Genomic DNA, 20614 nt, shown 5'->3' on the forward strand with positions numbered 1-20614 from the left:
TTCTTTGAGGTTTACTGCTTTTAGCTATTAAAAAATTTGGAACTGAAATTATAACTCATAATTGGATATAAGAAAATAGAAGTTCCATTTCCTGCAGCTTTTTACTGCTTTTTGCTCTCTCAGTTATGTATTTTCCTGGACCATGCAGTAGGCATAGATTCTGAGATGTGGACATTTTTAGAATAGTAGCACTTAGAGTTTTCCCTAAAACATCCAGTGTGCTTCAGATCTACTGCAGTGCTTGGGATAGAAAAAAATACAAGTCTTTTGAAAAATAGTGAGTCCATGATTAAGTTGTGGTTTACAAAAACTTTAATAGTAAACTCTCAGTCACTCAAGACCTAATGATCAGCTTATCAACTCATCATATCCTTTCCTTTTCCCTTCTACAGGCTATCTTTTGACCATTTTCCTGTGTGTTAGGAGGGAAAGTGAGAGGAAGTAAATTTTTCAGGCCTTCCTTTCACTCCCCAACAAATGGGTTTTGAATGTCGATTTCTTCTGGTTAATTCCTAGTATATTTAAGCAGTATGACCTTCGATGTTCCCTTTTAAAATGAGTCCACAAAATACTGAAGGAAGCAGTAACATGAAGGATGGCTTAACTATGAAAGTTTATTCTGTAAAAGCCTTTTAAAAATCCGTAGAGAAGTTCTGAAATTAAATGACCATCTGAATATAAATAGGCACTTGTGTGTGTGTGTGTATATAGGTGCAGACACATTGGCCACTGGGGAACCAGGGAGAAGGCAAAAGAAGGTTTGAAATGAAAGTTTTAACCCTGAATGGAGACTCAGCTGAGTTCATCAGTACTAGGACATAATTACTATTAGAAAATGTTTTCAAATGCCTTACGAGATTATGCTTTTGGTATTGGTTACTGGTCCTCCTCTACTGCCTAAAGTTTTCATGAGCATCAAAGTTCTTAATGGAGTTAAAGTTCCTGAGAGCTATGAACCTGACCTCTCAAGAAATCCAAAAATCTTTAGGATGTGTCTTTTGTAGCGAGACCATAGGACAGGAGTAGCAACCGACTAGGTCATCTGATGTATGAGCTCAAAAAACAGCCCCCTTTTTGTTCCCTAAAAAATCAGGTCAAAAGTCCGGGTACGGCTCTTACAAGGATGACTGCCTGCTGTTACAAGGTAAACTTCTGCTATCTTCCACCTCTTTCCTTGCAGTGACCCATGGCAAGAAGCACTGAAAAAAAAAAAAATCCCTTTTGGTCTCCTCGTTACCCTCTTTGCCAATTCTAGAAAATTCTCTAACAGGAATCCTGATCGAGATTCTACTACCACCTTCTCTCTACCCTTCACCTTCGGATTAGCAGAGACTTGAGGCAGAAAGTGGCAACTAAACCATTGGCCAAATGCCCACTTCTTCTTTATGTAAGGGACTAATCTCAGATGATTCTTGATAGGATTATAACACTTCTTGGTCTGATAGTGTTTGCATTAACATATGTTACCCAAGTGAAAACCTTTCCCCAGTTTATGAATCTGTGTATGAATAATTCAGATTGAATTTTCTCTTTTGCCTCATCTATTGATCCCTGAATGCTGATTGGCATTTCTTTTTTTTTTTCACAGTATGAATTCCTCTTACTTTTTCTGACTTTTTGAGCTACTTCAGTGCCTCCTTTCACAATACTGGCATCATTGTATGTTTTCTGAATTACAGCCTTTTCTAAAGCATTTTAAAATTAATAGGGAACTTAGCAGCCAATATCTTTGCAAGGAACAAGACACTTGAAAACTCTTTCCTTTTGACACCATATTATTCAGCAGGGCACTTTGTTCAGACAAAACTTCTTACACAGTTAAGGTAGATATTACTATAATATTTAAATGTATTTGTTCAGTGTACCTTGGGTGAAAAATGTCCTACATTATTATCTATTTAACAGACATTTCAAAAATCACTTTAGCTAACACTTGTACCTCCTGTAACAATTTGATCTCCCCTCCTATTTTTACCAACACTTCCACTTATTTTGCCAATGAATAGTAACTGTAGTTTCTAGAATATATCAGATTTGGGGCAACTAGCAAATTTAGAATAAAATACCAGAATAATTTTCATAATTCCTCCATTAAAATTGAGAGATAAAATCATTTAGTAAGTAGTCTTCATCATGGCACTTAAGTAAAACTGGAGATATTGAACTATGTGGTAGTTTCTCCTTTTCTCATCCTTATTGCCTAAAAATTAATATTTTGTGTGATTCCTGTATTCTTGTCTATACCATATTCTTGTCTGTCAGATGTTTTTTCTGTCCTAATTTCATATCAGTTCTTTAAAATAAGACTAAGCTTTCACATGTTTTACATTATTCCTTCATTAATTTGCATAAACTCTTACTGAGCACCAATTGTGTGTTAGGTGCCAATTATGCTGCTAAAAATCTCCTGATGTAAATATATGCAGCAAACTCTACTGAGGTAAATTTTTTACTTTTTTCTAAAGTTCAAAGTAGGTTTGGTAAAGTTGTCAAATTGGACCAAAGTTTCCTAAAAATCAGAAATACTATGCCTCTTTCTGTAGATCAAGTGAGGCATGGCCTAAACTCTAAGGTTATGCATTCAGGTCACATGGATGGAGATTAAAAACAAGTTTTAAATGAATATCTTCATTTAAAGTGTTTCTTCAAACAACTAGTAGCGAGTAGTTTCAGATACCAAAATGTCTCTTATAATTACTTTGATTTATTATTTAATTACATTGATCTTTACCACATATATGCATATAAAGATCAATGTAATTAAGTACATGTATTAATACACACACATATATACATACATATACAGACTAATTTCATTTAGAATCCTGCTCAGAATTTCCTTCCACTTCAATTTTTTTTTTTAAGATTCTCACAAATACATATCATGACTTTCCTTAGCAGGGAAAATCAGCAAGTGAAAGTAATTCTTTTTTGATTTCCCTTCTCAGAATGTCTTTTATTTTAAATGTGATGGTAAAATTATACTAAAAAATGCATTTATCAGGACTTGAAAGACAGTGAGAGTGATTCAAGCTCAGAGGAAGAACGGAGAGTCACTACCCGAGTTATTCGCCGGCGTTTGATTATAAAGGTATCCTGTCGCTGGATCGCGATGGGGCATTGCTGTGTCAGAAAGTCCTTCCCTGTGGTCTTGAAAATTCAGCATGCTTGACAGCTAGGCGGCTCTATGTTTTTTTTGTTGTTGTTTTTTTAGTACATTTGAAAGCTTGTAAGAGCAACCACAAGAGGAGAAGGTCATGTTGCATGTAGTGAGTAGTCTGTCAAGGCCTGTGTTTGACATGTGGCAGCTGTAATTTTGTCTGAGAATTCTTGGCATTTGTATCCTGCTTTCTCTGAAGAAGTATCCTGTGTGAACTAAGATTTGTATCTTGGTGAGAGAATTGTTCCTATCAAATGAAATGTTCAGTTGAAACCTCAGAGGCCACCGTGAGGTATAAGGTCAAATGGAGAAGGACAATGAAATAATGAAAAGGCTTACTCCTCGATCTCAAATACTTACTGCCTGAACAGATCTTGAGTAAAAGCCAGTTCTTTATTACCAATCAGTGGCTGAGAATTTGGAGTTATAGCCTGGCATGGATGTATGTGACATAAACAAAATCAGGCAAAATCCTCTGAAAAAGGCTTTTTACTTGACTAGCATACAGAAAATTAGGCTTTTTAAGTATAGGAAGAAGTTTTTACTGGAAATGAAAAATATTATTCGCCCCTGTTGCAGCACAGTTGAACACTATGAATAAACCTTCATTTCCCCCACAAAGGCCTTTTGAAGCACTGACTTTATGTCTGGTGAGGTTCAGCAGAACGCTTCCCACAGTCTGCTGCTTGTCTTCATTGCTCTACTCTGTCTTTAGAGAGAGATTTCTTGATGTTACAATAATTGACTGCAGAAACTAGGAAGCCATTTTCAACACACGGTCCTTTGAATGTGATCCAAATAACTTGAGGCTCCTTGGTTGACAGCTCTGGAGAGAAAGAAAGAAAGGGAAATATCTACTGAAAACCATTTATCAAATTTATCATCCCTTTCCAATGTGTCAAGAGACCCACTGGAGAGTAGAGAAGTTGGCTTAGGTCTCTAAAACTTTTTAATCTTGCTGCTTGTACTTTTCACATAGATCAGATGAAAGAAGAGAAGAAAATCTGCCAAATCTGCCCTAGTATAGATTCTCCAAGACTCTGGAAGCATTAGAGAAGAAAGCCAATCCTTGTCTAAATCGTAAACTATCCCCAAATCAATCTTGAACTCAATAGACAGCTATCAAAAAAAAAAAAAGAATCACTTCTTTGACAATTCCATATAGGCAAGCCAGATTACTTACTGGTATCCAGCATATTTGCAAGTATTCCTTCTGCTTATAAAATCCTCATAATCAGTCACTTCCCACACATTCCCTGGGATTAGGGGAAGGAAATACTTAATACAGGTTTTCTGAAGGAGTTAAAGATATACTCTTTGCTCAGGCAGGCTTTGCCCTTTCCAGAATCAATGTCTTCACAAAATGATATTTTAAAGTGAAACATCCAGAAAAAGCACACCAGACATATTGTCTTGTAACTTGCTTTTTATGCTTAACATACGACATACTGATGTTGCATCCAAATCCACCTCACTCCTTATAAAAGCTGCTCATTATATAAGTTGACTCTCCTCTATATAGGGCAGAAGAAAATAAACAATCCTGCCAAAAATTGAGAGGAAGTCGATAAAGAAGTTTTACTCTGAAGAATAAAAACACAAACCCCATCAAATCAATGAGGGTTATTTCTCTTGGTTTTCTAGAATTCTAGACATGCATTAGCAAGTTAGCTTTTAAGTAATTATGTCAGAATGTGTTATTTATATATTTGAACTTAATATATAATTATGTGTAATATATGAAAAAATTTTAAAGATTTTATTTATTCATTCACAGAGAGAGAGAGAGGCAGAGACACAGGCAGAGGGAGAAGCAGGCTCCACGCAGGAAGCCTGACACGGGACTCGATCCCGTGTCTCCAGGATCACGCCCTGGGCTGAAGGTGGCGCTAAACCGCTGAGCCATCCAGGCTGCCCCCAGAGCATGGTTTTTATAAGTAGAGAGAGCATTGTATAAACAATAGAATCACTCAAACAAAGAAAGCTAGAAAAAGTAGCTATAATTATAATTGAAAGCTATAAGTATAATAAAAATCATTATAAATTACATATATAAGAATCTTTCTGGTTACTCTCTTTCTGTTCAGAAAGGATCCTGACCTCTAGCTGTCCAGTGCACTGCCTTCTACCTGCTTTTCCCTCAATGCTAAGTTCTTTCTCTCCTAGAACAAATTATAAAGGAATAACTTTGCCTAGACCAAATTAGGCACTTGGCCATTTCAACATTTCCAGTGGCAGGGAGCAGGGCAGCCATGAGCTGTCTCTCCTGGAAATTATCTGCTGGGACTGGAATGCTGAGAATTTGGCCTTCCTCATGGAAGCTGTCCAGCCTTGGGTGGACCAGATATTTACACTGTTTGCCATACTAATCCCTCTAGAGCTTAGGATCTCAGAGCTGAAAGCTATTTTGGGGTGGTTCTGTCCCTTGCAGAGGGAGCTTGGTTGCACAGTGTCCGTGCGGACAAGAGGTGTACTCAGGGCTTCTCAACTGCAAGTCTAGGCTAATCTGTCTTATTTGCCATTCAGTGTTGTGCAACTGATGGAGTGAAAGTATTTTATGATTTTCCTCATCAATTTCCTATGCAAGTTCATCCATTGTTTATGAAGTTAATTTTCTTATAGTTGTTTTTTTTACATTTACTATTTTCAAGTCCCTAAAGAATGAGTCAAGTGAACAAACTCTTCTACTTGTGTGGGGATTTTTAGATTTTATAAGCACATCCATTTATTTCTATATAATTTGATAATATTACTGTGATTTCAATGCTTAGAAGCAGCTTAAGTAAATTAACCAGTCCTACGAGCTTGTTTAGAGTATTTGTTTAGCAAAGTCAGTGATTAAAAGGTAAAAACTTACACTCACACCGCAAGCTATTATAAAGTTTGGTAAGGTCCAAATAACTGAATTTTTATTTATAATTCAACTGTATTTTTATTTCTACTTTTGAACTTTTTTACTGACTTAGGAATTATGAGTTTACATATGTTTTCCCCCAAATCAAGCAATGAAAAGTATATAAAGTTTGATCTACTCATTCCATTTCCCTGAGGTAACCACTGCTCATGAGTTTCAAATTAATTATGTACATAATATTTTTATGTAAATATATTGAAATGTATATAAAATGTACATATACATTATGTATACGTATATACACATTCCCAATACATAAAATGTACATGTACGTTAAGTACATGCTTACACACATTCCCAGCAAATAGGTTTCTCAGAATATAAAAGTGGGTTATGCTATCACATACTGCTTAGTAACTTGCTAAGTTATATATGTCCCAAATGTGATATCCATTCCGTTTGGGGAGAAAGTTTAAGTCAAAGCAAATTGGTACATCATACTGTTATTCCTTCCTTTTATTCAAGGACAGAGGAATAAAAATTACGAAATGCAATGCTTACAGCAGAGGTTCAAAGGGAAAAAACAGCCTCTGTGCATTAAGGATGATACTGCGACACCATATGTGCTGTAATTTTCCTTTGAAATAGGAAAGAAAAAAGTAGGGGGAAGTGTTGCCAAAAATAATGCCATCAACAAGACCTGGGGGAAAGTTTTGCTTAGTTGGAAGTACAAACTGTTTTCTAGAACTTTAGGAACTAATTAGAGATTATTCTCTGTCATTAAAGGAAGGCTCTAAAAAGACCTCTCCTTGGTAATACTTGGTCTCTTAATATATTTGACAGAATTAGAGATGGATGATTTTTTTTAAAAACATGTTTCCTGACTCCTTACTGTCTTTCTTCTCTACAACTCCTAACTAATCCACTCCCCCAGTTGAGTGAGTTTCCACATCACCACACAACTTACTTTGGCCTTATTAAAGCACAAATGGATTATACTTAATGGACACTTAAGATTAAGAGAGGTATCCTTAGCTATACATAAACAGTATGAATTTTCAGTAGGAAACATGAAAATGCCCATATGCCAGGGTAGATCTCAACAACTTATATCTTGATATTTATAGATAGAGCTTTGCTTTTTTTCCTAAGGCTGTCAATATAAATCAGTATTCTTCTAACTATTCATTATGTTTATAAATATACCTCATTTTGCATTCCTCTCAGCGACTGTCCAAACAGTTAACAGGCATCGCTCCCACAAGAGTCCATTCATAACTTATCCAATAGGATTCTACTTTACTGTATTTTCCTGGAATCCTCAAATTATCTAACATGCAAAGAGCTGGACATTTCCCAGTGTTAGCTCAAAAATATTTCATGACCTCTTATTGGCTTCTCTGATACCTTTATGTCTTTCCTTTTTATTTTTTATTTTTTTTATTTTTTTACGTGGGCTCCACAATCAATGTGGAGCTCAACACAGGACTTGAACTCATGACCATGAGATTAAGAGCTGAGATCAGGAGATCAAGACTTGGATGCTTAACTGACTGGGCTAGCAGGCACCCCTGAGCCTTTACTCTTAAAATGAAATGAAACTTATGTTCTTTTTTTCCTAACCACAGGAAATATAAATAACATTCCTATAAAAACGTGTTGCAAATTTTAGTGCATTTAAGCATGAGACTGCGATATTTTTCCAATCCCCTTCTTTAACTATGGCAATTGATCATAAGCAAGTTCCAAAGGGAGCTAAACATGAGCAGCAAGAAACATCTTATCTTTCTATACCACAATGAGGAAAATGAGTCCATGTCTTACCCAGTCATAACCTATGAGCCCACAATCTATAAAAATACAAAGTCACGTTGTAAAAAGAAAAGAATGAAAACAATTTTGTTAGCAAAACAAGATAATGTTTTAGTCTTTATCATTTTACACCAGCACTGCCTTTCTTCTAGCTGTGACATAAAGCAATCCTAGAACTTTCTTACCATGAGCTGGCACTGACAAAATTATCAGAACTACTACCTTTTTCAGACCAACAACACTGAAGGAGTTAGAATCCTGCCTCTCCCAGAAATGTCACTGTTGTCTTTGTGATCTGCCATTTTTCCTAAAACAAGCACAGGTGAATAACAACTGCAGTCCACTGTTCCATAGCAATATCCAGGCCACCTTTCCAATAAGAAGTCTGGCTAGGGGGTCATGAAGTCTCTACGGTAGGTCTGTTCCCCCAAACTGTGCGTGGCACTAAATGAAAGTGGAATATCAGAGAAGAAGGGACTATATTGCAAAAACAATCCTAGTTTTGCCTAGTTTTGCCTAGTCCTAGTTTTGCCCTCTGAGTGGTTTTTCTTAGACTATCATGGAGCCAATAGGCAGATACTAAGGAGCCATCCAAATCTACCAAGCTGGAAAATAAGAGCCCACCAAGGGGAGTTAAGGCTTTATTCCATTTTTTAAAACTCACCAGAGGAAGATCTTTAACAGCTTCCTCTTTCTAAATCAGTTAACAGTGACTTTGGGAAAGATAGCATCACTTTAAATTCCTTTAATACTGATCTTTCCTTTGTCTGTAGCCATGGAGATTAGATGATCTATCATCACGTAAGACCCTTTCACTGGAAGATAGTAGCCAGAAAGTATGTGCTTCATTAGAATCATTTCATTTTAAGATCTATGAAAAGCTCTGTTTTAAGGAAAAATAAGTAAGATTTTCTGTATACCATGAACTTTGCTTATAAAAAATGTCTATGTTATCCTTTGTAATTGAATTTTTAAATGAAAAAAACTGACAAGGGCAATAAATATAATGCCCTAAGGTACCATCTTAATTTAGATTAAGCACAAGGCAACCCAAAAATTATTTGAGAGATTTCGTAGGACTAATCAAGAAACACTGCTCAAAATGAGGTGATCTAATCAGAGCTCTAATCATTTGCTTTTTTTTTTTCAATTAATGACATTTTTTGGTTTATATATCAATGTGTAACTGTGTTATATCATTCTTCCTTCTTGGAGTTAGCTGCTAACCATCATTCTTGTACATACCTAAGGTTTAGTGCTTTGAATGTTGTTGGCTGCTAAGTAACCATCAGAGGAGTCCGCTTTTTCCCCTTGCCCTGGAATAGCAAGTAGAATTTATACTTTCTTTTTCTAAAAATCCACAGAGCATGTGTGTGGTGTATGGAGTGGTGTGGCAATCTGTCCATCTAATATGTTGCTAATCTCTATGCCACATCCTTTAGGGAGAGGAAGCAAAAAGCATTCCTGGTGAATCTGTCACAGAAGAGCAATTTACTGATGAAGAAGGCAACCTCATCACCAGAAAAGTAATCATAATTGGGATTTTATGCTTCCCTTGGAATTCAGATTTTCTATGGTTTGCTGTAGTGTCACCTTTTAAAATAGAAAACAGGAAAATCTCTACTTTTCACTATTGCTTCCTACAGATCACTCGGAAAGTAATAAGACGCATTGCTATCCCACAAGAGAGAAAACATGATGACATGGTAATGGAGAGGGACTGCCAAAGAAAAAGTAGAGGATAAACGCTTGTGAACTTTCTAGAACATGCTGCTAACAGGCTGGCATCTGCAGTGTGGCAGCTTGAAGCGTGTGCTGCTTTTGACACCCTGTGCCTTTGATCAGGGTCAAAGAAAAAGACTTTTCCTCTTAACACTCTGTAACATTATATATATTTTTTTTTCTACTATCTTCAGAGTTTTCACAGAGATAAGTTCATTTACGGAGGGAAGAATGTGCGGTTCGAGCATGTAGGAAAAATAAAATAAAAACCCTCTATCACCACTGGCCTCCTTAGCAGTGCCCACCCCCACCACCACCTCTGCCTCTGCCTATGCTTTCCCTACAGCTTGGTACCTGCCTGGGACCAGGATGAAAGGCACCTACTTCCAGCAAATGTACAGGGTTTAAATGTTGTTAGAATGGCAAAAAGCTCAGTTCCAGATCCTACATTAACTCCCTTTTCAGTATGTTCTACTGGGAAATCTGAATCCCCTCATCTCACCTGAGGAGGATTCTCCTCTTTAGGTTTATAAGAGCCCGTTTCCAACATGCCAGTTAAGGAGCTCACACTGCACAGTGTAAACTCAGCACATGAGTCTCCATCTCCCAGACAAAACACCTCTGGTTGTCATTTCTTTCCTTTTCTCAGAACTTTACCCCTTTCATTTTGAAAATAGAAACTCCAATAGCCTGTGTTTACATAAGAAAAAGTGAAAAAAAATTCTCAAGACGAACTCAGGAAATTGGAAAGGCTACTGCGTTTCTGTTATAAAGCGGGTAAAAGTGGCGGATTTGTGCAGCTTTGCTCTCAGAGAAAACTTGCCCTGGTGCTCAGTGCAGAGAGGTCTCGTTTTATGGAAAGTGGATGCCAGCTTGATCTGGCGTAAGAGGAGGTCTTGGTAAATACACAAATTAAAAAAAAAAAAAAAAAAAGGTCCCTCAGATCAACAATATTTCCCTGGTGGTCTGTTCATGATCAGTGCTTTCCTAAGAAATTTTAGTCTCGACACAACAGACAGCCTCAAATCCTGTTGGCTTAAGAAGAATTTACTAACATTTTTTTAGAATTGGGGTTTGGGTGCCTTTGAGGGCTTTGGTGATGATTTCTTTTTAGCTGACAACAGGAAATGAACAGGCTACTCTTTCTCTTTTTATTGACCACTAAGCTTTTTAAAAATTTTATTTATTACTATTTATTTATTATTTTTATTATCACTAACCTTTTATTTCTCACTAACCTACTGAGGTCTTGTGAAGCATAGTTATGTTACTGTATTCATTCTGACAGCGCTCTCTAGCTTGCCTCCATGACGCTAGGCTGTGTGGTTCAGCCAAATAGATTGTGTGTATTTTTGGACGTGAAGTGACAAAGTGCTTTCAACTGTGTTTCACTTACCCTAATCCAGCCTCAAGGGACCAGAATGGGAACCGCTCTACAACTAAAACTCTTTGACTATGAAATCTTAACATGTACATTCCTTTTTACAGCAGGGAGAAGGTTATAAGGTGAAGACAACGAAGAAGGAAATCCGGCATGTGGAAAAGAAGAGCCATTCATAACAGTAAACGGTTAGTCAAGGCGAGAGGTGTGCTCCTATCAGCACTTCCTGGGAAACTTCTCATTTCCCTGGATAAGTGATTCTGACTCCCTGCCCCCTTCCTCTCTTTTTCACCCAATTCCAGTGCATACCCAGTATGAAGTTGCTGGAGTCATTTTTACGTTTGTATACGCATCCATACACACACTGAAACTCAGTTCACAGTCCATAAACTTTCTCCTCACAAATTAGTCAGGAATTTCAGTGTAAATGGTGTTTGCAGAAGCAAATGTAAATAGTGATATTTGAGTCTCCTCTAAGAGCTGCGGCTCAGTGTGTACTGGGGTCACACTATACAACCTAACAGGAAAACTATCTGGCAACAAATAATTCTTACAGATGTGCTTTGAGATGTGTGTAGATCCAGCCTCTCACCATTTTAGCAGAACGGCGTCTGACCGTTTAATTTCAGTTGAAATACAGTGGTTGCCAAGTTTAAATTAAGTGACTGAGGCCCCTATGTACCTTTTGGCGTATCTTATATAAACCAAAGCAAATGGAATAGGAGGTTAAGGGACTACTAATTCTTTAAGTTAAATGTTTGGTGAGCTTTGTGGAATTCTTTCTGAACTTTTCTTCCTAGATGAGACGATTTTCCTTAATGTTCTTTTCTAAATTTTACATTGTCCTATTATTTTCTGCATGGCTATAATTATGGAAGGTCACTTGGGGTGAAAAAGCAGATGGAACTTTGAAAAGAAATGTGAAAAGCACTCCCTAAGTCTGTGAGGTGAAGCCTCATGATTCCTTGAGGGCTGCGTACAAGCAATTGTCTTAACCCTACTGGTCCAAATGACAAAGCGCAAATAGATTCCAGTTTTCACTTGCATAGATCTTCTGTTCCCCATTACCAGAATCCTGGTAGTGGAGTGTGGAGGTGAGGAACCAAAAAATCTAGTCTTGTTGCCCTGAATTTTATATGAGGTACCTAAGACCCAGATTAAAAAAAGGAGTTTAAGTTTTTTTATTTTAATTCCAGTTAGTTAGCATATAGTGTAATATTAGTTTCAGGGGTACAATATAGTGATTCAAAAGTTCCACACTTGGTGTTCATCATGTCAAGTGTGCTCTCCCATCCCTCACCCACTTCCTCTCTAGTAACCATCAGTTTGCTCACTATAGTTTAGAGTCTGTTTCTTGGTTTGCTCTCTCTTCCTTTTTTTTTTTCCATTTGCTCATTTATTTTGTTTCTTAGATTCCACATATGAGTCAAATCATACAGTATCTGTCTTTCCTCTGACTTATTTTGCTTCGCATAATATGCTTTAGCTCCACCCATGTCATTGCAGATGACGAGATTTCGTTCTCCTTTATGGCTGAGTAATATTCTGTTCTGTATATATAACATCTTTTTTTTTTTCTCCCCCTCAGGTCTAGGATTAGAGTGAGGGTGTGTGCCTTACCTCAAGCACAGATAAATCCCTAATCTCTCCCTCTCAAAAAAACTTACCATGTATTTACTCACTCCAAGATTTAGTTCACTTCCTTTCATGAGGCTTTCTGCATAGGAACTGAGAAACTCTTCATAAAGGACATTAGTATGGTACTTGTCCTCACTGAGCTTATGTGGTGGAGATTTCATGTTACCCAGTCCTAACTGATCACATCAGTATTTCCTGGCACTGAGACAACTACCAGGAACTGCAGAACATTCTGGAAATAATATTTACCACAAGTGTTCCACTCCATTATTCATTTAATTCTCACACCCAACCCCTTTGGATAGATGCCCTTTACATCCCCATGTAAGAGGGGAGGGAATGGGGCCCAAAATTGCCCAATGCCACATGAATTAAAAGTGGCAGAAATAGGATACAAACCTGCCATCCTTGTGGACTGGAGATATTCTCAACACTCTCAACCTTGTGGACTAGAAACCTGAGCCGGATCTGAGGTGACAGGGAGGGTTTCCTGGAGAAAGTGTTGTTTGAACTCAGTTTTAAAGACTGCACAGGACACGACTGAGTGAAGGAAGGAGTTAGACGGAGACTGGGGTGGCCTTCTAAGCACAGACATCAGCACTCTACAAAGGCCAGGAGGGGGGCAAGAAAGGAGGAGCTGTGAGAACAGGTCAGTGCAGCTAGCAGGGAGTTTGGCCCTTGGGTCTGCAGGAGGAAACGTGGGAGTTTTGGGGCCTCATGAGCCTCTCTGTAGAGATTCTGGTCTGTACCCTAAAAACAGAAGGAAAGCTGTGCAGTGTCTTAGGCAGGGGTGGGGTATGATTGTACGTTCTGCATCATTCACTGTAGTGGCAAAGAATGAACTAGAGATGACAATAGTGGATGAACAGAAAACCCAATACGAAACTCTTGTAGACACTGGCTTGGGCCATGAGGGTGATAAGAGGCGGGCTGAATCAGGAGACCTCAACATGACTTACATGAGAGAGGAGAAAATGACCAATAATATAGGGGCCATAGTATCTAAAATGAACCCACTTTGCATGTCTTACAGCCGATCCTGATGCAGGACACACATGTATACACAGTAGATAAGTAAAACACAAAGCATGAGTTTGCAGTCTTGAGTTTGTCTGTTAAGCAGTTGTAAGTGAAATGTGAAATGAATCTAGTCGAGAGTTCAGTCAGCTTTAGTAGGTGCCTAAAAGTTCACTCAGACTCAGACTCTGGGTGGGGAAAAAAACAAGGAGGTCACCCATACCAACTGAGCCATTTTTCTAGAACACATATATACAGTATCTATGAGTAACTGATGTCGCAAAAATACAACTGTGCTATACTGCTTGGTCCTTCAGAGTAAATGAATAAGATGGGACATGGTCACTAAATGTACAAGAGCCTTCAAATTACAAATAACCCACCCAGTAAATAGGTGGTGAGAGCCTTGCCTCACTTGCTCCACTGCTCAAAGGAGAGGGAATCTCAGGTAGAAGTCATATGAATGTGAAAATAACTCCAGCCTAAAGCAAACTTAATACGTTAGATGGAAAGAACAGTGATCTGACTGTGGGCATCACGTTACTCTCCAGGGTGGTTATTTACCTTCCATAAGTGAACTTAGAAAATGAGTCCAAGAATACCACCTGGAATTCCAGGACACTAAATGTGTGCTCTGGAAAAATCAATTTGCAAATATATTGAGAGTCTTTATAGCCCTGCTGACTGCCTTTTTAAAATAAACAAATAAATAACAAAACAACAAAGAAGTGGAATGCTGGCAAATTTCAGAGTCTCAGATGGTGACAGCAAAATTTTTATTTTCCATTTTAGAACCAGTTGTATTTTGAGCTACCTGAACCCTTGTACCCACTTTTCTATAATACCGCATCACAGCCATCCTGTTTTTAATGTAAGGGAAAAGCCAGTGGCTTACAGTAGCTATAAAGATTTGTACATAGTATATAGTGATTTATAACTTACACAGTGCTTTTACACTTCTGTCTTATTTAATCCTTCAAAAAAGCCCCTAGAGAGGTCAGTTCAATTTTGTATATGTGCTGCCTGAGTGAGCACTAAATCAGGCCAATTTTGTTTGCTACCTTTTACAGATGAATATGTCAAGGCTCAGAGAGATCAATGACATTTCTACTGTCACACAGCTTGTGATTGTTAGAACTAGGACTTGAACTCAAGATTATTGATACTCCACCTTTCTATTACTTAGCTGTATTTCTAAAATTACTTATGAATAATAATATCCATGTTCTGGCAAATGATTACTTATGCCAGGTACCAGATAAGACCATTACATACGTCACCACATATAATTCCCAAAACAATGCTATAAGGTAAATACTACTATCTCTTTCTCATTAGCAAGGAGACTAATGTTTAGAAAAATTAAATGATTTACTCAAGGTCCTAGATAGCTGATGAGCAAAAGATTGAAATTTGAACTTATCCAGAACCTGAGTTCTTACTATTATTCACATCCATAGTTAAATAGTATTTGATGATGATGAGAGACCTAAAAGCAAATTTGAATCAAATGGATGTATGTAACAACCTGTAGTAAATGTCTTCATATTTTACACAGTGAAAATAATCGGGTTTTTGTTCTTTTTTAAAATAAAGCAGAACTTCATTTTTAAGTTAGCCATAATCCCCAAATGTTTACTTTATAAATACCATTAGAGGGCTGACTAGTGAGGTTGTATCAAGGGAAGGCCCCAGATATAAACTGTAAAGGACTGTGAAACAGCTGTATCCCAAACTTCGTTTGGGGGAAATGCTCAGGATCTCACAGCCATATGGAAGCTGAGAGTGACAACACTCAGGGGCAACACTTTTTCTGAGCCAGAAAGTTGACACATTTTTTTCATTCCTTATAAACAATATTTGAGCTTCCACCTGGCTGAAAATGGAAAGGCTAGATGTCCAATTGTAAAAAAATCTTCCATGGGCCCTGCCCTTCCTAATATCTCAGCCAGCAAAGGGGAACAAGATGGGACCGATGTTTGAGGGCTGAATATATAAAGTCAAAATCCAATAAAAGAATAATATGGAAACATATTTAGACTTCTGGGAGCTGGGGAAGGTCACTCAGAAGTCATGATTGTTTAGGGGTATCTGGCTGGCTCTGTCTATGGAGAATGTAATTCTTTTTTTAATATTTTATTTATTCATGAGAGACACACAGAGAGGCAGAGACATAGGCAGAGGGAGAAGCGGACTCCCACAGGGAGCCTGAAGTGGGACTTAATACTAGGACTCTGGGATCACAACCTGAGCCAAAGGCAGACACTCAACCACCGAGCCACCCAGGTGTCCCCATGGAGCATGTAACTCTTGATCTCAGGGTTGTAAATTTGAGCTCCACATTGGGTATAGAGATTACTTAAAAATAAATCTTAAGAAATAAAGAAGTTATGACATTTAAACTAGAACCTCCCAGGTGGTGCCATCCATGAAAAGAATGGGGAAGAGAAGAGGATCCAAGCAAAGCATACAATATGGGCTGGGCCCTTGAGGGGGGAAAGACCTAACATAGTCGAGGAAACAAAAGAAGAGAGGTGTCCCATCTCCTGGTGAGATGGTGGTGGCTGGGGAAGGGCACATGATGATGTAAGTGAGGGATGCATCATCACAGACCAGAGAACAGGTTTTCAATTTCATTCTAAAAGATTTTGAAGCTCCTGAAGGATTTCCATCAAGAGCCTGACCCGATTGTTTTTATAAGCATATAGGCAATGTAAAGAATGGGTTGGAGGGGAAACGCATAAACCGAAGGTGACTGGTTAGATTACTGAGCAGTCTGCCTAAGCCATAATGATGGCAAGGCTGGTACCTGGGCAGTGGTCTTAGGAAAGTCAACAGGTGGATTAGCTTGAGGGAAGGATGAGAAGAAGGGTTGAGTAAAGAATGACCCCTAGGTTTCTGGCTTACACAGCTGGGTAGTAGAGAAAGAAACAGAAACAGAATGGGTTTTAAAAAGAACATCAAGCATTCAGGCTTGGACTTGGGCTTGAGGGTGCTTCTGAGACCTTTAAGTACTGCGTTAGACACACATCTGGAGCTCTGCAGAAAGGTTGGGGCTGCACCTATAAAAACGTGAGAGGTCTCACTAAAGAGATAAGAGTTGAATACTAGAGAATAGATGTGATCATCTAGGGAGGGAGTTAATGTGAACAAAGAAGGAGCTCAGCATTGAGTCCCAAAGAGTAAGATTTTGAAGAGGAATAGAGCTTAAAAGGTTGCCCCTGACCTCTTCCTTTGTAGAAATCTCCAAGCTATTCTATATCCTCTCATCTAAGATCGCCTACATGTTCAGCCTCAGCCCTCCAGAATACTGGTTTGGTTTTACCTCAAGATATCTCAGTCCTTACAGTTTCATAGCCGTGGACAAGAGAAACTTTCCTATAATGTATATTAGCTAACATGCTTTTATGAGTAGGCGACCATGTGCATTTAAACCTCCTTTACTTCTTAGCTACCGTGTGCAAAGGTCTGTGACACACACTGTGACACTGCTTAAGTGGTAGGGAGGGTACAGCATTGTAAGACATTATCCTTAAGTGTGACATTGTTATCTGAGAGAACTTTACAGTCTAGTCCAAGGGGCACACGTGATCATAAGTCACACAAATCAAAATATATAAATGTAATAAAAGATAAAAGAATCAAACAGAATGCTCAGGGCATCCAGTGGAAGATAATATATACGTCCAACAGGAGAGATCTTTTAAAGTTTCTTGGAAGTGCATATTTGATCCAGTTTTTGAGGAAAGAGTAGCATTTGAGATGGGGCAGTATGGAAGATCATGTGTGCTGTGCACAGGAGATCGGCCCTTACCCTGGATACGGTGCGATACCACTGGAAGCTTCGTGTAGGAGAATAATAGGATTAGATAAGGTTTCGGTAACCCTAGCAATACTAGAGGGTGGAGAAAACTTGAACACAAGGACCTCTGTTCTGATACACTGGTGAGGGCCTGAACTGGGACAGAATGAAAAGGAGAGAACAGATTTGAGGAACCAGAGGAGTTCTGTGTCGGGAGGGAAGGAGGAGAGTTTAAGACATCAGGATTGCTTGTATATAGGTGATCATTTAACAAAATCATAGACCCTAAGACCACAAAAACAAAATTAGGGATTGACGTAGCCTAGGTGACGACAAAGCTTCGTAGATGGTCAACACGTAGGGCCCTGGACTTTTGTAGATGGTTAGAGAGAGAGATCTCTGGGCTGGAGATCACAGTCATTTTTGGTATGTGGGGGAGAAGTGAAGTGGCCTGAATGGCCAGAACTGCCAGGGAGCTTACTACCTCTGTGAACTTTGCCAGGTTCTGGGCCTTAATTGCTTCACATTAACTGGGACCAGAATAACATACCTTGTAGAGTTGTTGGGAGAATTAACTGAGTTAGTACAAGTAAATCACTTTTAATAGCGGCAGGCAAACCCATAGTAAGCACTGGGCAGGTTCAGCTGTTAGTAGTGCTAAGACAGCTGGGAAGAGCACCTTGAAAAGCCTGGATCAGTGGCAGGTAGATGAAGATATGAGGATGCCGGGATGGAACAGTGGGAGAGTTGGAACAGCCGCCTCACCAAAATTCTCTGAGAAACAAGGGATATCTGAAAGTATTCTGAAGTATAAACCAGCATACATGCAGAGGAATTCCAGGGGAAATGAGTAAGAGAGGCATTCTCATTCCTCTTTACTAAAGAAGGAAGAGAGGTGGACAGCAAAATCCCAGTGGTCATAGTTAAGGATACATCTGGATCTCACCCAGCAGGGTCTCCTGATCCTGCTTCCCAGAAGTTCGAGATGCAGCCTGAATTACTTCACTCCTAAATATTTTCCTTAAATTTTTTCGAAGTAAATAGGTTTTTATGTAGTTTAGTTTTATTTTTCTTACCGTTGGAAAAAAAATCCCCAATTAACCAAAAGCCTTGGCTTTGAGGTAAAGAGCAAGGGTTCTAGAGTCAAGTAGTTTGACTTCTGTTTCTGGCCCTAATATGTACTAAGTGTGCAAACTCATGCTTCTTTTATAGCTCAAAACTCTGTTTCCTTAGCCATAAAAATGGAAGATATAATAGTAATGTTATTGTTATTAATGGTAAATGAACTAAGCCGCTTTGCTACAGTGCCTGGCAGATAATAATAATAGCTGTACTATTGTATTTTATGAGTGCTATGTTTTTTACTACCAAAATTTAAATCAATATTTTTCCCATTTTTTTAACTGGCCCTATGACCTCAAGTATTTTTAAAATCACAAGTCACTAGAAAAAAACAAAACTCAAAAAAGTCCCACTTATTGGCAGTGGTTGAACAAATCAACATGACCTGGGAATTATTTTTAAGTTGCCCTGTAGTTTATTATATGAAGTAACTAGAATTAATGCTTAGAAAAAAATTTTTTTTTAATTTAAGGGTTTTATTTATTTATTCATGAGAGAGAGAGAGAGAGAGAGAGAGGCAGGCAGAGACATAGGCAGAGGGAGAAGCAGGCTCCATGCAGGGAGCCCGATGTGGGACTCGATCCGGGGACTGTGGGATCACGCCCTGAGCTGAAGGCAGATGCTCAACCCCTGAGCCACCCAGGCCTCCTGAAAAAAATATTCTTAGCCCCATGACTTCCGTAACTAGAGAAACAATGGGAAGGGAAGAGAGATGGGAAGGAAGAGAAAGGAATAGAATAACAAATCTACATTCTCCATTAGCTATAAGGAAGGCACGTCAGGTAAGGCTTTCTTTCCTAAAACTGGAACAAAGCGAAGTCTTTAAAGATGAGTAAGAGTTAACCTGCTGAGGCAGATCTCCTTAGGGAGAGCACAGTCTACATTTTCATGGAGATGACATTTGACACAAACTTGAAGGATAGAGGGGAGAGATATGGGTGAAGATTTGGCAGACATGTATAGATGGATACAAAATCACCAGCAAAGAAAAGGAAGTTGGAAACCAATGTGTTGATGACTGGCACACAGTCTAGCTCCTTCTAGTGTGGTCTGTGGAGCATCGCCATCACCTGGAAGTCTTGTTAGACAATCAGCAATTCTGGCTTTACCCTGACCTTCTGAATCGGAATCCACATTTGAAGGTCCCTGAGGTGATACATGAGGACATTAAATTTTGAAAAGCAGTGTTTTAGAATAGATCACTGCTCTTAAACCTGGTTGAACATTCAAATCTAGAGAGTTTTTTCAATGTTTTTTGATGTTTGGCTCCATCCTAAGAAATTCTAAATAAATTGGCATGGTATGTGGCCTAGATACTGGGGTTTTTTTTAATCCTCCTCAGATAATTCTAATATGCACCCAAGTTTGAGAACCATTGGAAATTGTGAAACGAAGCTGTTCACTCAAGAGTCACAGGCATTAAGCCTAATTGGGCTGAACTGCAGAGAGCTTCATGTATCCAGCTACAGATGGGTGATTTTTGGTTTTTAAGGTGGGCACACGAACTAAAAACCACTGGTATGTGGACCTATAAAGGAAACAATAGTTCCAAACTCAAGAAAACCCCTGACTTGAAAATGGATATGGAAAAACACATTCATCTATGAAATATAAACTGCCAGGAAAATCTACTGAATAGCTGTTTTCCTAATACCTGAAAAACGTTCCTTAAAAAAAAGAAAATTAGTGAAATGACTAAAAGGAATGTTTGTTTTTTCTGAGTTGGTTTCTACTACCTTTGTCTTTGAAAAGCATATGAAACCCAAAGATATATTTCTAAACGCAGAGGCTTCTATCTCAGATGTATTACCTAAAAGGACTCAGATTCTCTTTCTGAAATGCCATCTTGATGGCTCCTGTCCTCACGCTTTTCCATCAGATGGCGCTCTCATTACGGTTTGTAAGATGTCAATATCTTACAATAGGCCTACAGTCCCTTTGCCCAAGGCGCTGATGCTTTTTGTAGAATGGCCTACTTGGTATAGTCTTTTGTCCAATGAATGACCTTCCTGCCCCTGAGTGGTTAGGGCCAACACAGTCTGATTGGATGACCAAGAACAAGAGAGATTTACAAGGGAAACTCACTCCCAATTTTTTTTTTTAACT

The 20614-nt window shown here is 38.5% G+C and overlaps 1 protein-coding gene across 37 annotated transcripts in view; it reads left to right on the plus strand.

Annotated features, from left to right (window-relative positions):
* The window catches only part of ANK3 (ankyrin 3), a 657384-nt gene that overhangs the window by 633271 nt on the left and 3499 nt on the right, over nucleotides 1-20614 (plus strand). For 29 of the 37 annotated variants that reach the window (XM_041749118.1, XM_041749123.1, XM_041749115.1 and 26 more), the window contains 4 exons: nucleotides 1094-1144; nucleotides 3005-3091; nucleotides 9269-9532; nucleotides 11037-11117. In XM_041749118.1, coding sequence (XP_041605052.1) covers nucleotides 1094-1144; nucleotides 3005-3091; nucleotides 9269-9532; nucleotides 11037-11108 — 474 coding nt within the window. In that variant the 3' untranslated portion in view covers nucleotides 11109-11117. The remainder of the gene's footprint in view (nucleotides 1-1093; nucleotides 1145-3004; nucleotides 3092-9268; nucleotides 9533-11036; nucleotides 11118-20614) is intronic. The other 8 variants (XM_041749145.1, XM_041749149.1, XM_041749151.1 and 5 more) reach the window with 5 other exon arrangements.

The sequence above is a fragment of the Vulpes lagopus genome, chromosome 3, assembly GCF_018345385.1.
Source record: "Vulpes lagopus strain Blue_001 chromosome 3, ASM1834538v1, whole genome shotgun sequence".
Taxonomy (NCBI): Eukaryota; Metazoa; Chordata; class Mammalia; order Carnivora; family Canidae; genus Vulpes; species Vulpes lagopus.